Below are 13,468 nucleotides of genomic sequence, written 5' to 3' on the forward strand. Positions count from 1 at the left end.
ACGGCTAAAAGGACGACCATGTTTGGTGGGACGGGGATTCGAACCCGCGACCCTCAGATTGCGAGTCGAACGCCCTAACCACCTGGCCCAAGTATGAAGAAAACAGATCAAAGTTCTGTCAAACCGTTTAGTATGTTCCACCATCAATAAAACTCTTCCTTATGCTTATAAATCATTGTTTACCTACCTATTATTAAGAATGTTTTTAAATATTCGGTACGTCTACAGGTTGAAATAAAATACTCGCATTGTGTCGGAAATAAGATTCGGAGGAGCAAAAAAAACTTATAGGTTAGATAGGCAGAATGGTAAATTAAGTCAAACCAGAATTGCTACTATGAAACAATCCAGAAGAACTATTACAAAAGAATATAAGTTAACTAATTTTTGAATGTTATTTAAGTAAATAATAATAATAATCATATCACGAAAGGTGCATTATTTGTTGATTATAAATTATACATAGTCTTGAATTTTTTATAAACTTTATATTAAAGGTACATTTTGGCCGCGATAAGCCACAAAACACGCTTTGCACTTTCAGCTATTGGGGCATTATTTGTTTATGTGACGAAACTACCAAGGCTCTCTGTCACCATTCTTAATTCTGTCCTGCCGAGGACAGAGAAGGAAACCGTCCGGCAACGCCACGGTCAAAACTTGGGCTACGTTTTACAAACGAATAATGGGACTTACAAACACGTTATAACGCCTTTAAAGCTGAAAGGACGAGAACGTTTGGGGCTGGGTTTAGAGTCCGAAAGTCGCGCACCCTAACCATCAGGTCATGAAAGACCAGGGGTGTTACGTGGCAGTAAAACAAGTTACTCTCCCCCCTGGCTAGCATTTCTAAATTAACGATGGATTTTAGCATGTGTCGCATAAGATGTTGTTCAACTAAAAACAACACTACACAACTCTTAATCCCTCTTTTGGATAAAATAATCCAAATTGTTATTGTCTGATTTGGTTAAGTTTTAAAGTATGCGATAAGAAGTTTGAGTTTAATATATTTAACATTTTCTGTTGGAGCTATGTCGATTCTCTTTTATTATTTTTTTTTGGGGGGGGAGGAGATGAAATACTTGCTTACAAAATATCTTGAAAGGCGATCCCCCTGTGGTAAGTCTTATGGCTTGTACCGCTAAAAATCAGTTTTCGATACCCGCAGTTGGTAGAGCACAGATACCTCATTATAAACAATCCACGGTGCGTTTTATAAGCTTTTCTGTTTATATAACTTTAACGATTTGAAATAAAAATTTAACGTTACAGATTTGCGTTAAAAGATAAACAAATTTCGTATTTTAGAATAAAACGTTTAACAAAATTAGCAGAAATTTTCAATAGGCCATTAAATAAGCTTATTTTAACTTTATCCATAATTTCGAAGTTCTACCTTACTTCCGATTCAGTTCTTTAAAACTCAACCGAAATCACAGAACTATTTTTTTGTTGTTCTTTTCAGTGATTCGTTTGATAAGATGTCTCCGAGTGTAAAAAAAAAAAAGAATAAGAAATTAGTTGGCAAAAAAAAATATTCTCGAATAGATTGTGCCACGTGCATCTAAAAAGTTTCATTTGTTACATAGACGTGATGACTAACGCTACTTTGCAAATCTGATCAAAACTGTTGCTATCAGAATAAAAACAAAAACACTGAGCACAACAGATACTGACATAAAAATCATGTCGATAATATAGTACGGTTCGCACGTTAACTTTTGAAACAATAATTATACACGAACAGCATTTTATCTTTTTCTCAGACTATTTTTAGACACGCTATCGAAGTATCAAGAGTACAATGTCCGCCTAGTGTAATACATAAATTCTCATGCTAGGCTTAACTAAGTCTATGACAGATTCATAGAATATGATGCTCCGACAGCTAGTCATTTGTTGAATCTGTGGCATCTCTGGAATACAACTACTTTTATCTATTTATATTGGAATTAAAGTTACAGTTCATGGAAATTCACATCAGTATAGTGTTGTGGAGATTTATAAGCCTACTTAGCCACTCTCATTGTGATTCCAAGGTTACTATTATGTTACCACCATCTAAAGTTTTACACGTGTCTTTTAGTACTTCGTAGGACTCGCATACATCACGCTGGAATTCTTATCATGGAACTAACAGTTAACACCGCTAGTTATAAATTAATTGATAGGTTCACAGAGTAATCAAATTACATTTGTTTTCTTCTGATGTTCTTATTCGTTATCAACATGTATAGAATAGTGATTTTTAATCCAGGTATAATAAGACTATTGTGTGAATAAATTACCAAAGTTCCAGCTTTAAGGGAAATTTATTTCTATATAGAATTATAAACAGACGTTTCTCTACGTCTTAAACAACAAATTCTATTTCTGTTACATAATTCATGTGCATACACTATACAGTATTTTATGTTGTTTCCAGGCTAAATTTAAACTACGCATGCTTAATCTTGTGCATTCTAAGGAAACATGATAACTTTAGGCTTGAACCAAAATAAAATACAGTAATTAATATTAACTTACGATCAAGTTCAGCTACTTACTTTGAGTGAAACTATATTTTTTATCGAATTGGCATAAGAATATTTGCATAGGTATTTATCGTTCAGTTACAACTCTGATTATCGCATTTAGCATCTATGTAAAGACTTGGTTTAGCATACATAAAAGAAAAAACAGACTTTGAAACAAAACATTCTACCCAAAGAACGTACATAAAGATATTAATTTCGACATTATTTTAAGAGGACACGTGTCGAGGTTGGTAACATAAAACAAGTCTCTTAGATACAATATATTTTATTTCAAGTGTGGTTTTTTTTCTTAAATATCAGTGTTAAACATAAATTTTTTTATTTCTTCACTCATTTGCTTCAACTATGAAACTAACATCCTGATTGGTGGTTATTTTAAGAACTCGTCTCAATATCACTATCATTAGGCCTAGTTACTTCGTCCAAACATGTTAATTTTCATCTGTATTTACTTGACATATATATATGTTCTTTAATGGAAAGCATGTCATTTCTACATCGATAACTCATTAAATTCATTTGTTCATCGAAAATGTTCAAGGTGGTTATAAATACAAGGGATATAAAAAAAGCAAATATGCGTGCTTTATGATTCTGTAGTTGTGAGGTCGGAAAAGTCGAGAATTAAAAATGTACAATTAATGAGTGAACTAGATTAGCAGTTGACTTATGAATGACAAATCACTTGAGAAAACAAGTCTATTAAAAAATAAAAGATAAGTTAAAGAAGTAAAAAAGAAATAGACGAGCGAGTCCGGAAGAGCTTGAAATTGTTGATTAAAATGGGAGTGAATAAGTAAAGGAGGCGAGTTATTTAGTGGATGAGGAAATTAGAGAGTGAAGGGCAAGAAGAAGAAGAAGATTGGGTTATTTCAATAGAAAGAATTAGAGAGGTATTTTACAAACTTGTAAAAAGTAAACGTCAATATATAATTGTTTAGCAATTTCAGCTATCAGAGGAATCTAGTTCACGATCATTCTACAAATAAACAATGAATAAAATTTGAAATGTGTAAATAAGATCAGGTAAAAAGAACAGAAAGCAGATAACTTAGACGAGACTGATGAGTGAATTAGTTTGAATACTTTCTTATACATTAAAAACAAATCTACAATGAAGTATTAATGTCTGACTACAGCGATACTGTAATGCCACATATAATATTACAATATTTCAGGGATAAACATCGAGGAAAATTTACTTACCACAAGACAACTACAACACAACACAAGCAGCACCTTTTAAGGTCTTGTCTGATTAAAGCGACACTGAACTGCCACAAATGATATTACAATATTATAGAGATAAACAAGGTGGAAATTTTACTTACCACAAGACAACTACAACACCAACACAAGCAGCACCTTTCAAGGTTTTGTCTGATTAAAGCGACACTGAACTGCCACAAATGATATTACAATATTCCAGAGATAAACAAGGAGGAAAATTTACTTACCACGAACAACTACAACAACAGCACCAACATAAGCAGCACCTTTTAGGGTCTTTTTCCCGGCCAGTGCCGTTTGTCATGGGACTTTCTGTTTCTTCTAATGATTTCTTTTTACTGGAGATCGCTCTGTTGTTTCGCATATAAGTGGCGCTGCTGTCGCTGCTGGTCCCTCCAATTGAATCATTCTTATAACTACCCTTCCTGTAGGTCGTATTGAAGCTCGTGCAAGGAGCGTCCGCCGTGGATGGTGTTTCCACCATTCTGCTATGAGTATCCGTTTTTTCAATACTAACCAAACTAACGCTACGTTGACTAAAAGTTCCCGGATTTGGAAGAACAACACTTCCACTACGAGCGGTGCTACTGGATGGAGAAGCTGTTCCAGACGTGATGATCTTTTCCTGAGCTTGAGCTCCGACGCCACCATTTTGCTGTTGAGGACTACCAGAAGTTTGTTTCTCACTACTTACATCATTTGTGGCGCTTCCTGTGAAATCAAGTGATACTCTGTGTTGAGATCGGTTAACAATGGCCCCTATGATATTACAGGGTATTGTGTTATTACTTCCGGTATCGGAAGTTACGGTAGTAGTAGTAGTATTGGCTAAAGGTGTTGGGGATGATGGTGTGCTCGTTCTTTCTTCGATTCGTCTTGGAGAATCCTGAGTATTTGACATCTGGAAGAAAATTTCATTGTCAGTAATATACTTATTTAAGATGCAGAATATACTAAGAATATCATCCACATGAAATAAAGTACAAATTGAATTTTATCGATCTAAATCATTAAATACAAAATACTTATCTGAAATTCTTAATCCGCTGATAAATAATACTAACGTTATCTCCATAAGCATCGTTTTGAAGTATTATATGTATTATTATTATTATTAGGTATTATACCTTTAATACCATATCTGAATCCCTGAAATACATTTATATTGCAGAGCACAATTTATTGTTTATATTAATATTGTGGAGCAAAATATGATAATTTCTCATGAGAACTATCCTTCAAATCAGTGAGAGCGTCAAAGACGTGGATAAAATAACAGTATTCTAAAAGGGACATATAACATATGGTGTTTGGAAAAGTCAATGCATTGGTAGTATTATAAAGTGTGGTACATTGTTAGTGATGAGAATAATGTATTTAGTATAATACTGGTGACGTTAAGAACAATAATAACTATGAGAACAATGGTAAAGTTTAGAAAAATAATAGCGATGGGAGTAACGTGTATTATTGGAGATATAAGAACAATGGTAATATTAGAAAACTTAAGTAAAATAATAGCGTTTACATTTTGACACTAGTTGGAAAGAGTAATTAATACACTAATAGTTTTAATAACCTGGGGATGTATTTTATTGTAGCAAAGCCACATCGAGCTATCTGCTGTGTCCACAATAGAAAATCAAACCTATGAATTTAGCGTTGTAAATCCAAAGACTTATCGCTGTCTAGGTATAGTGATTATTTCAATAATAACGAGTGCAGTGATAGTTCTAAGAAAGAAAATTACAGTGATTGTATTACAAAATTGTGAAAAGTATCATTTTATGTGTACGAGTTATAATTTTGTACATGGAAGTCAAAACTTGATTCACCATTTGTCACTGTGTTATAATGGTTTCGGGGAACTTCACCCCTCATCAGCAACCTGGACAAGATCAATTCGAAAGAGCAACGGAATTATGCAAAAACATAGAAAACTTCATAGAAACAAAGTATTTCTTTTTAAACTTAAGTTTTCAAACCAACAAAAAAAAAGCACCTGCCACCTATCTATGCAATAAAATATCATTAAATTGTCAAAGTAGTGATCATGGCGTAATTTATTAAGTTGTCAAAAGTACTGATCATGGCGTAATTTATTAAGTTGTCAAAAGTAGTGATCATGGACAAATTTATTAAGTTGTCAAACGCATTGATCATGGCATAAGTTATTAAGCTGTTTTTGTTTGTTTGCTTGTAATTAAGCATAAAGCCACTCAATGGGCTATCTGTGTTCTGCCTACAACGAATATCAAAACCCGATTTCTAGCGTTGTAAATCCGCAGACATACGCTGTGCCACTGGGGGGGGGGGGCATTAATTTGTTAAAAAGTAATGGTCATGGAGTAATTTATTAAGTTGTAAAATGTAGTAATTATGGAGTAATTTGTTAAATCGTCAGAAGTAGTGACTATGGTGTAATTTACTGTGTTGTGAAAGTAGTGATCATGGCGTAATTTATTTGAGGAAAGTGGTAAAAATACATCATGTACTTTTTTGTTTCTTCTTTTGACGAATAAAAGTGCTAACGTGAAGCCAACTTGAATTAATCTCTGGTTGCTTGTTGTTTGTTATTAAGCACAAAGCTACACAAAAGACTATCTGTGCTATGCCTACCACGGGTATCAAAACCCGGTTTCATCCATTAATCTGTGTAACAAACGCTTAAAACATTTTGTCGACAAAATGGTTTGATAAACAGTTTGTTTTCTTAGACAAGTGTAGGAGTATTAGAGAAAAACAAACGGTGTTTTATTGTTTGTTTTTTATTACTTGAAAAATAAATTTCATGAACCAACTATGAGGAGCAAGAAGAGTACTGGTTTTAACTCCCCTTCCGGAGTTAGTTTATATCGTTGAGCTTTCTACGATCTATGAGGAGTAAGAAGAGTACTGGTTTTAACTCCCCTTCCGGAGTTAGTTTATATCGTTGAGCTTTCTACGATCTATGAGGAGTAAGAAGAGTACTGGTTTTAACTCCCCTTCCGGAGTTAGTTTATATCGTTGAGCTTTCTACGATCTTCTTCTTCGGGAGAAACGGTTTTCAGCTAACTTGAACATACAACGTATTTTCTAACGTTTTCTTCTACGGTAAGGTTTTCCAACAGTTTAACAATAACTTTATTGCAGCACACGTGATGAGTTCTAATCAAATTACGTTTCCATAAACATAAATTATATCTAAAAATAACAGGTTGAAGGGTTTTGATAAGACATATTGTAATTTATTTTTGCTGACAATGACTTCTGGTGGGAGAAATAAACAACATCTAGTATGTTGCATTCATTTGGAAATTACTCGAGTTTTGATAAAACTGTGCAATATTGGGTGATTGTAATATACACTAGAAACTTCACTGCTATAGGCTTAACGAACTTTATGTATATTTTTAGTTCTGAAAAGTTTGTAAATATGGTATCTTCGAAATTTATAGGTTCTTTCTGCCCATTTCAGTATACAGTCCAAGAATCTCCTTCCGCGATGTTTTTGTTATATATTTTTTTGGTAAAACAGAGCACTTTAATTTCAAATCGATTTGTCATGTTGGCCACAATGTAAAGCAGCTTTAATAATTATATATATTCTTTCTTTTGTTTGTTTGTAATTAAGCACAAAGCTACACAATGGGCTATCTGTGCTCTGCCCATCACGGGTATCAAAACACGGATTCTAGCGTTGTAAGTCCGCAGACATACCACTGTGCCACTGGGGGCTATTCTTTCTTTATGGTTTTTGAATTTCGCACAAAGCTACACGAGGGCTATCTGCGCTAGCCGTCCCTAATTTAGTAGTGGAAGAAGGCATCTAGTCATCACCACCCACCACCAACTCTTGGGCTACTCTTTTACCAAAGAACAGTGGGATTGACCGTCACATTATAACGCCCTCACGGCTGAAAGGTCGAGCATGTTTGGTGGGACGGGGATTCGAACCCGCGACCCTCAGATTGGCCTAACCACCTGGCCATGCCGGGTCTTTCTTTATGGATATTTGTGGTTACATACAAGTATATATACAAGTGGAAAATGACAAGCTCGTACGTATTCAGGAGTTCACTACTTGATGGAAAGCGTAACAAAACAAGATGAATGAGCTCGTAAGCTATTTCCGACGCATTAACCTAACTTACTGAACGAGAAAAAGACAACCATCACATCGAAAGTAGTTCGTATTTCAGTGATGTAAAAATACAAGACAAATATTTTAATTACCAATAGAATGGCATGTCGGAAATTTTTAATATGGTTTCTTATGATTATCACAGTTTAACGTAATTTAAAAAATGCTAAAAGCTTTGGTACTTTATATTAAGACCATCTTTACGCGTAGAAGAATTACGTGCATAATACATTATAGCGATATACGCCAAATAATACAGCTATGCATTAGTGATGTCTGTAATGCCCGATTAACCTATATATTTTACACCCGTCACTAACGTCTCTAAACTTGACCTCCAAGTACAAAAGTATGTTTTTTTTATAACGAAAATAACAGAAAAATATACTGGCTATTTTGTTGAACTAGTATGTTCCCTAGTAATTTCGCAAAGAAACAAATAACACTGAGCTCCTTTACTTATCCAGCTATTGTATATAACAATGTAATAACTTATGACATATCTTAGGTGCTTGAATAACGTGGCATACTGGTAAAATTATCTATTATTATTCAGAGGAATATCTGGCCATTTAGTTGTTTGTTAATTTCCTTTCTTCAACGAAACGTGAATTTCAGTGAAGACAAAAAAAAAGATGTGGAGGCATAACCTATTAGTTGATTCGCTACTCCTGCTGAAACAGACTAGTTTCACCGAATTCACGGTCTAGTGGTAAGTAATGGACTAAACCAATATCTTAACCAATATGATAATATAGTAAAACTATGTTTCAAGAGTGTAGATATCTAATTATTACATTACACGACAGTAAAAGAAAAAATTATAATTTATTAACTTTTATCAAAAGAATTAAAACCAAATAAACGTCATTATACATCTCCTTTATAAAAACAAATATGCAATTTTTATTGGAATAACAACATTTGTTATATATTTTTCATCAACTTATAAGTTAATTATTTGGTTACGATGTATAGAATTTGCTTACTTTTGGTCACACGTTAGTGATAACTATATTGATTTCAAGCAAACTTAATTTTCATGATCGTACGAACAAAATATTCGTTCTAGAAACGATGTATTGTTTCTAAATAATAATAAAGACCCAGTAAATCTACTTTCACCAAACCTCATAGTGTCAATCTTAACAAGATAACCATCTTAAAGAAGAAATGTGCAATTCTTTTCTTGGTAATTGAATTAAAAACAATATTATTTACAACTGGTTCCATGTGCTGAAGCACAGTTTTACACTTTCTTTTGTCATCTCTTGCCACCTTTCATCTCTGTTTATCCCTACGTTCCTTCTTTCGTCAGTAGGCGGTAAGAAAGTGGCGAAAGACTAATAATAAAGCTTAACCAGATCGATCGCTCACTGAAGCTTGCGTTTCGCCAGTGCAGAGAAAAACTGCTGTTTGACAAAGCTAAGAATACGATATTCGGCCATCGCTAAAGCCCCCTGCAACACATAGAGAAGGTATACATCAAGTGTAGCTCTTGGTTCCTTCCATTAGATAACCAAGCACTGTAACAACTCACTGTAGCAGACAATCTGAGAGACAGATCCAGCAATAAGTTTGACCAATACAAAAAATAGCATAATCTCCAGGTCAGTAAACACTAAAGGTGTAATAGTACTTGATTAGGTGTGTCTGATGTTAAGGGTTAATGCCAAAGACATATTTGAAGTACATTGCACTATTTCACCCCTTTTTTGTTTGTCTTCCAAACAAACTTTCAATCAATTTCTGCACTTATTAAAGAATTCACAATGACGAGATAATTCTGCCAACAGAATGATGCCTATCACTTATACACTTAATTAATTCCCGTATTCCTTTAAATATGAACGATATTACTTTAATTATTCAAATAAACAACGTCATTACATGAAACAAAAATCTTAAGGTTCATAGATTTTCTTCTGATTTGACATGTTAATGTATACTAATACATATTCACAAAGATTAACTGGAGCTGGTTTATCTTAACCAGCGACAAAGCAAAAGATAATAGTAGTTTCTCACAGTTTGTTATTACTTTGTAGTAGTTTTAATAAGAAATGTAGATTTTTTTGTATTAAACTAAATAAAACGATAGAACTTACTGCTTGATCGGCATTTTCAATTCTTTTAAAAGGTTTAACCTGAGAAGCTACGTTGTGTTTGTTACATATAAAATTCAGATTTAAACAAATAAATAATTACTAGCCGCGAGCCAGAAAACATTTGCGATAGTTTTCATGCCCTTCGCTTGAATTTGTCTCCCAGTAGCATAGCGGTATGTCTGCGGACTTACAACGCTAGAATCCGGGTTTCGATACCCGTGGTAGGCAGAGCACAGATAGCCCATTGTATAGCTTTGTGCTTAATTACAAACAAACAATCGCCTGAATTTTCTTTATTCTCTCATTTGCACACACGCCTTTTAATCTACGCTTTCTTGCAGGCAATATGAGTTTAGATCGATAAATTCTGGTCTATTTGGAAAACTTTTACGCGGTCATACAAACAAACTCATGTAGCTTCGTTTAATAAGACTACACGTACGTAACTTTATTTAATAAAGCTACAAGCAAAGTAAACAATAAACTAAAATAATGGTATTTATAATAGTGTACAGAGTATGAAACAGTTATGAGCGTTTAGTGTATGACGCGGTTTTATGAGTTGAAACAAAGAAGCTCACAAAAACTTAGCTGCATATGCAGAAACGTCTGAAAGCATGTTCACTAAGTGATAAGAATATGGTTTTGAACGAACTTCGCACGCGTATTTTAGACCTAAATACGTCGAGAAAGCCCAGAACAATTGTATTTAGTGTAATGTTTATTTTTTGTTAGGAAATTACACACGGGCTAAGTGTTTGTGTGAAGTAGTTTGTAAATAAATAAAACTAGAGTTGAAATCGAATGAAGTTGTCACGCGATGATAACGACATTGTGCCATTGTGTAGCATACTCATTGCATTAAGAAGTTTGACTAAGTAAAAAACAGGTAAGGTGATTCTGAATGGAAAACCAATATGCAATCTAGACTTCGACTCCTTGCTAACAATACGAGATTTGTAGCATTTGATCGAGAAATTTGCGAGAAAAGTTCCGGACAGACAAACGCAAGCGTAATATTTATATAGCTTTGAATCACTTTCAGAGGTATAATTTGCAAGATTTACTGAAAAAAAAACATCAGAACTTGCTATGAATAGCTAATGATCATTTTTAATTCACTTCACAAGTGCTCGCACACAGACAAGGGTTTTTTGATTAACTTTAAAAGCTAGTGTAAATGAATAACAGTCATTTTTCGTAATTATCTTGGAATGTAGAGAGATTTACATTACTCAGTTATAAATTGGATTACTCTACGTGTGTATATGAATGGTTTTGAGTTCATCCTACCTAACTTTATAGGGGTTCATGGAAAGATATAGATAATATATAATAACGTTAGATTAGATTATAATTATTTCCAGAAGAGTTTGGGATTAATTCAGGTAATTCACCGCTGACGATCAAAGCATTCACAGTTAACTTCAATGTCCATTCTTTACAGCTTTAGAGATCAGGAAAATTAACACAGGTTATTCATAACTACGTTCCAAGCTTCTTCTGATTGGATATTTTGAGTTACGTTTCAAGTGATAGGAAGAAAGGTTTCAAACTTGATCTAAACTCCAATTACCACATAATCGTATGCATGGTTTAAAACTTGATGTAAAGAGTTACGTTTCAAGTGATAGGAAGAAAGGTTTCAAACTTGATCTAAACTCCAATTACCACATAATCGTATGCATGGTTTAAAACTTGATGTAAAGAGTTACGTTTCAAGTGATAGGAAGAAAGGTTTCAAACTTGATCTAAACTCCAATTACCACATAATCGTATGCATGGTTTAAAACTTGATGTAAACTCCAACAACCCACAGCATGATATGCATGGTTTAAAATCTGATCTAAGTTCCAACTATCAAATCGTGGTTTGAAACCTGATCTAAACAACTAGCCTTGTCCTGTCAAAGCTGGATATGAATGTTTTAAAACATGGTCTAAGTTCTTGAACTGTCAAAGTAGGATATAAATGCTATAAAACGTGATCTGAAGCCTTGATCTATGAGAGCAGGATATAAGTGATTTAGAATGTGGTCTGAAGCCTTGACCTATGAAAGCAACTTTTCATTCTGTGCAATGTGTAGGAGTAACCATTTATTTGTCACAGCGTTTAACATACGTTTCCTTCAAAATGTATCTAAAAGAACAACAATAATAATGGGTTTCTATTGTAGAAACTACCACAGGATAGTGCACGCGACTAAAACATCTCAGTTTTAATTAAGTTTTATTTGGATTTTCAATCATAAAGTATAAAAAGAAACGTGTTGTTTACGATATTGAAGTTCATACAAACAAAAAGGTTGTTTAACTGTTTAACCATATTCGTATGAAAATTAATTTTTAATATCCTTCTCGATGGTTGTTAAGTCTTTATGATTTTACGGCTTTATTATCTAGTAATTGGATCAGTGATAAAGTCTCTCACGTGATTGTAAATTTAAATTTTATACGTCTGTCCGTTTACTCTGAATATTTTTCAGAATCATTTTTTAACATTTTCTTAATTTAACTTGAGGAATCGGAATTTTTTGTATGTAAGTTTAGATTAATATGAAACAGACATCAAGTAAGTTAGTATATTTATTCAACTCTTTAATGTTTTTCTCTATCAAGCTTTTCGTTTGTGGTTTTCAGACGACGTTAATGCACATATCATCATCATCACCATACAACTGATAACAAAGTTCGGAGCATTTAGCGCCAGCTAAAATCACGGAGTTAAACAACATGTTATGCAAACGTTTAAGAACGAACTTTATGGAGTTACATAATACTTGCCTCCATTAAATTAACTGTTAAACGGAAGGTTATAGGTGATAGCGACATATCAAAAAAATACCAATCAGGTGAGGCCTAGTGTAGTTTTGATGCTTTATCTGACAGTGGATGTAGCAAGTGTTCAGGGTACTGTACCTGAAAGTGGACGTAATAAGTATTCAGGGTACAGTATGTGACAGTGGAAGTAACAAGTATTCAGGGTACTGTATTTGACAGTGGATGCAACAAGTATTCAGGGTACTGTGTTTGACAGCGGACGCAACAAGTATTCAGGGTACTGTAATTGACAGTGGACGCAACAAGTATTCAGGGTACTGTAATTGACAGTGGACGCAACAAGTATTCAGGGTACTGTAAGTGACAGTGGACGCAACAAGTATTCAGGGTACTGTAATTGACAGTGGACGTAACAAGTATTCAGGGTACTGTAATCGACAGTGGACGTAACAAGCATTCAGGGCACCGTACCCGACAGTGCATGTAACAAGTATTCAGGGTACCGTATCTAAGAGTGGATGTAGCATGTATTTAGGGTACTGTATCCAAGAGTGGATGTAGCAAGTATTTAGGGTACTGTATCCAAGAGTGGATGTAGCAAGTATTTAGGGTACTGTATCTAAGAGTGGATGTAGCAAGTATTTAGGGTACTGTATCTAAGAGTGGATGTAGACGAAGTATTAGGTT

The 13,468-nt window shown here is 34.0% G+C and overlaps 1 protein-coding gene across 1 annotated transcript in view; it reads right to left on the reverse strand.

Annotated features, from left to right (window-relative positions):
* The window catches only part of LOC106461485 (regulator of G-protein signaling 20-like), a 122,760-nt gene that overhangs the window by 72,287 nt on the left and 37,005 nt on the right, over positions 1 to 13,468 (reverse strand). Inside the window, exon 2 of the mRNA XM_022388654.1 lies at positions 3,998 to 4,671. Coding sequence (XP_022244362.1) covers positions 3,998 to 4,671 — 674 coding nt within the window. The remainder of the gene's footprint in view (positions 1 to 3,997; positions 4,672 to 13,468) is intronic.

The sequence above is a fragment of the Limulus polyphemus genome, unplaced genomic scaffold (genome assembly GCF_000517525.1).
Source record: "Limulus polyphemus unplaced genomic scaffold, Limulus_polyphemus-2.1.2 Scaffold39, whole genome shotgun sequence".
NCBI lineage: Eukaryota > Metazoa > Arthropoda > Merostomata > Xiphosura > Limulidae > Limulus > Limulus polyphemus.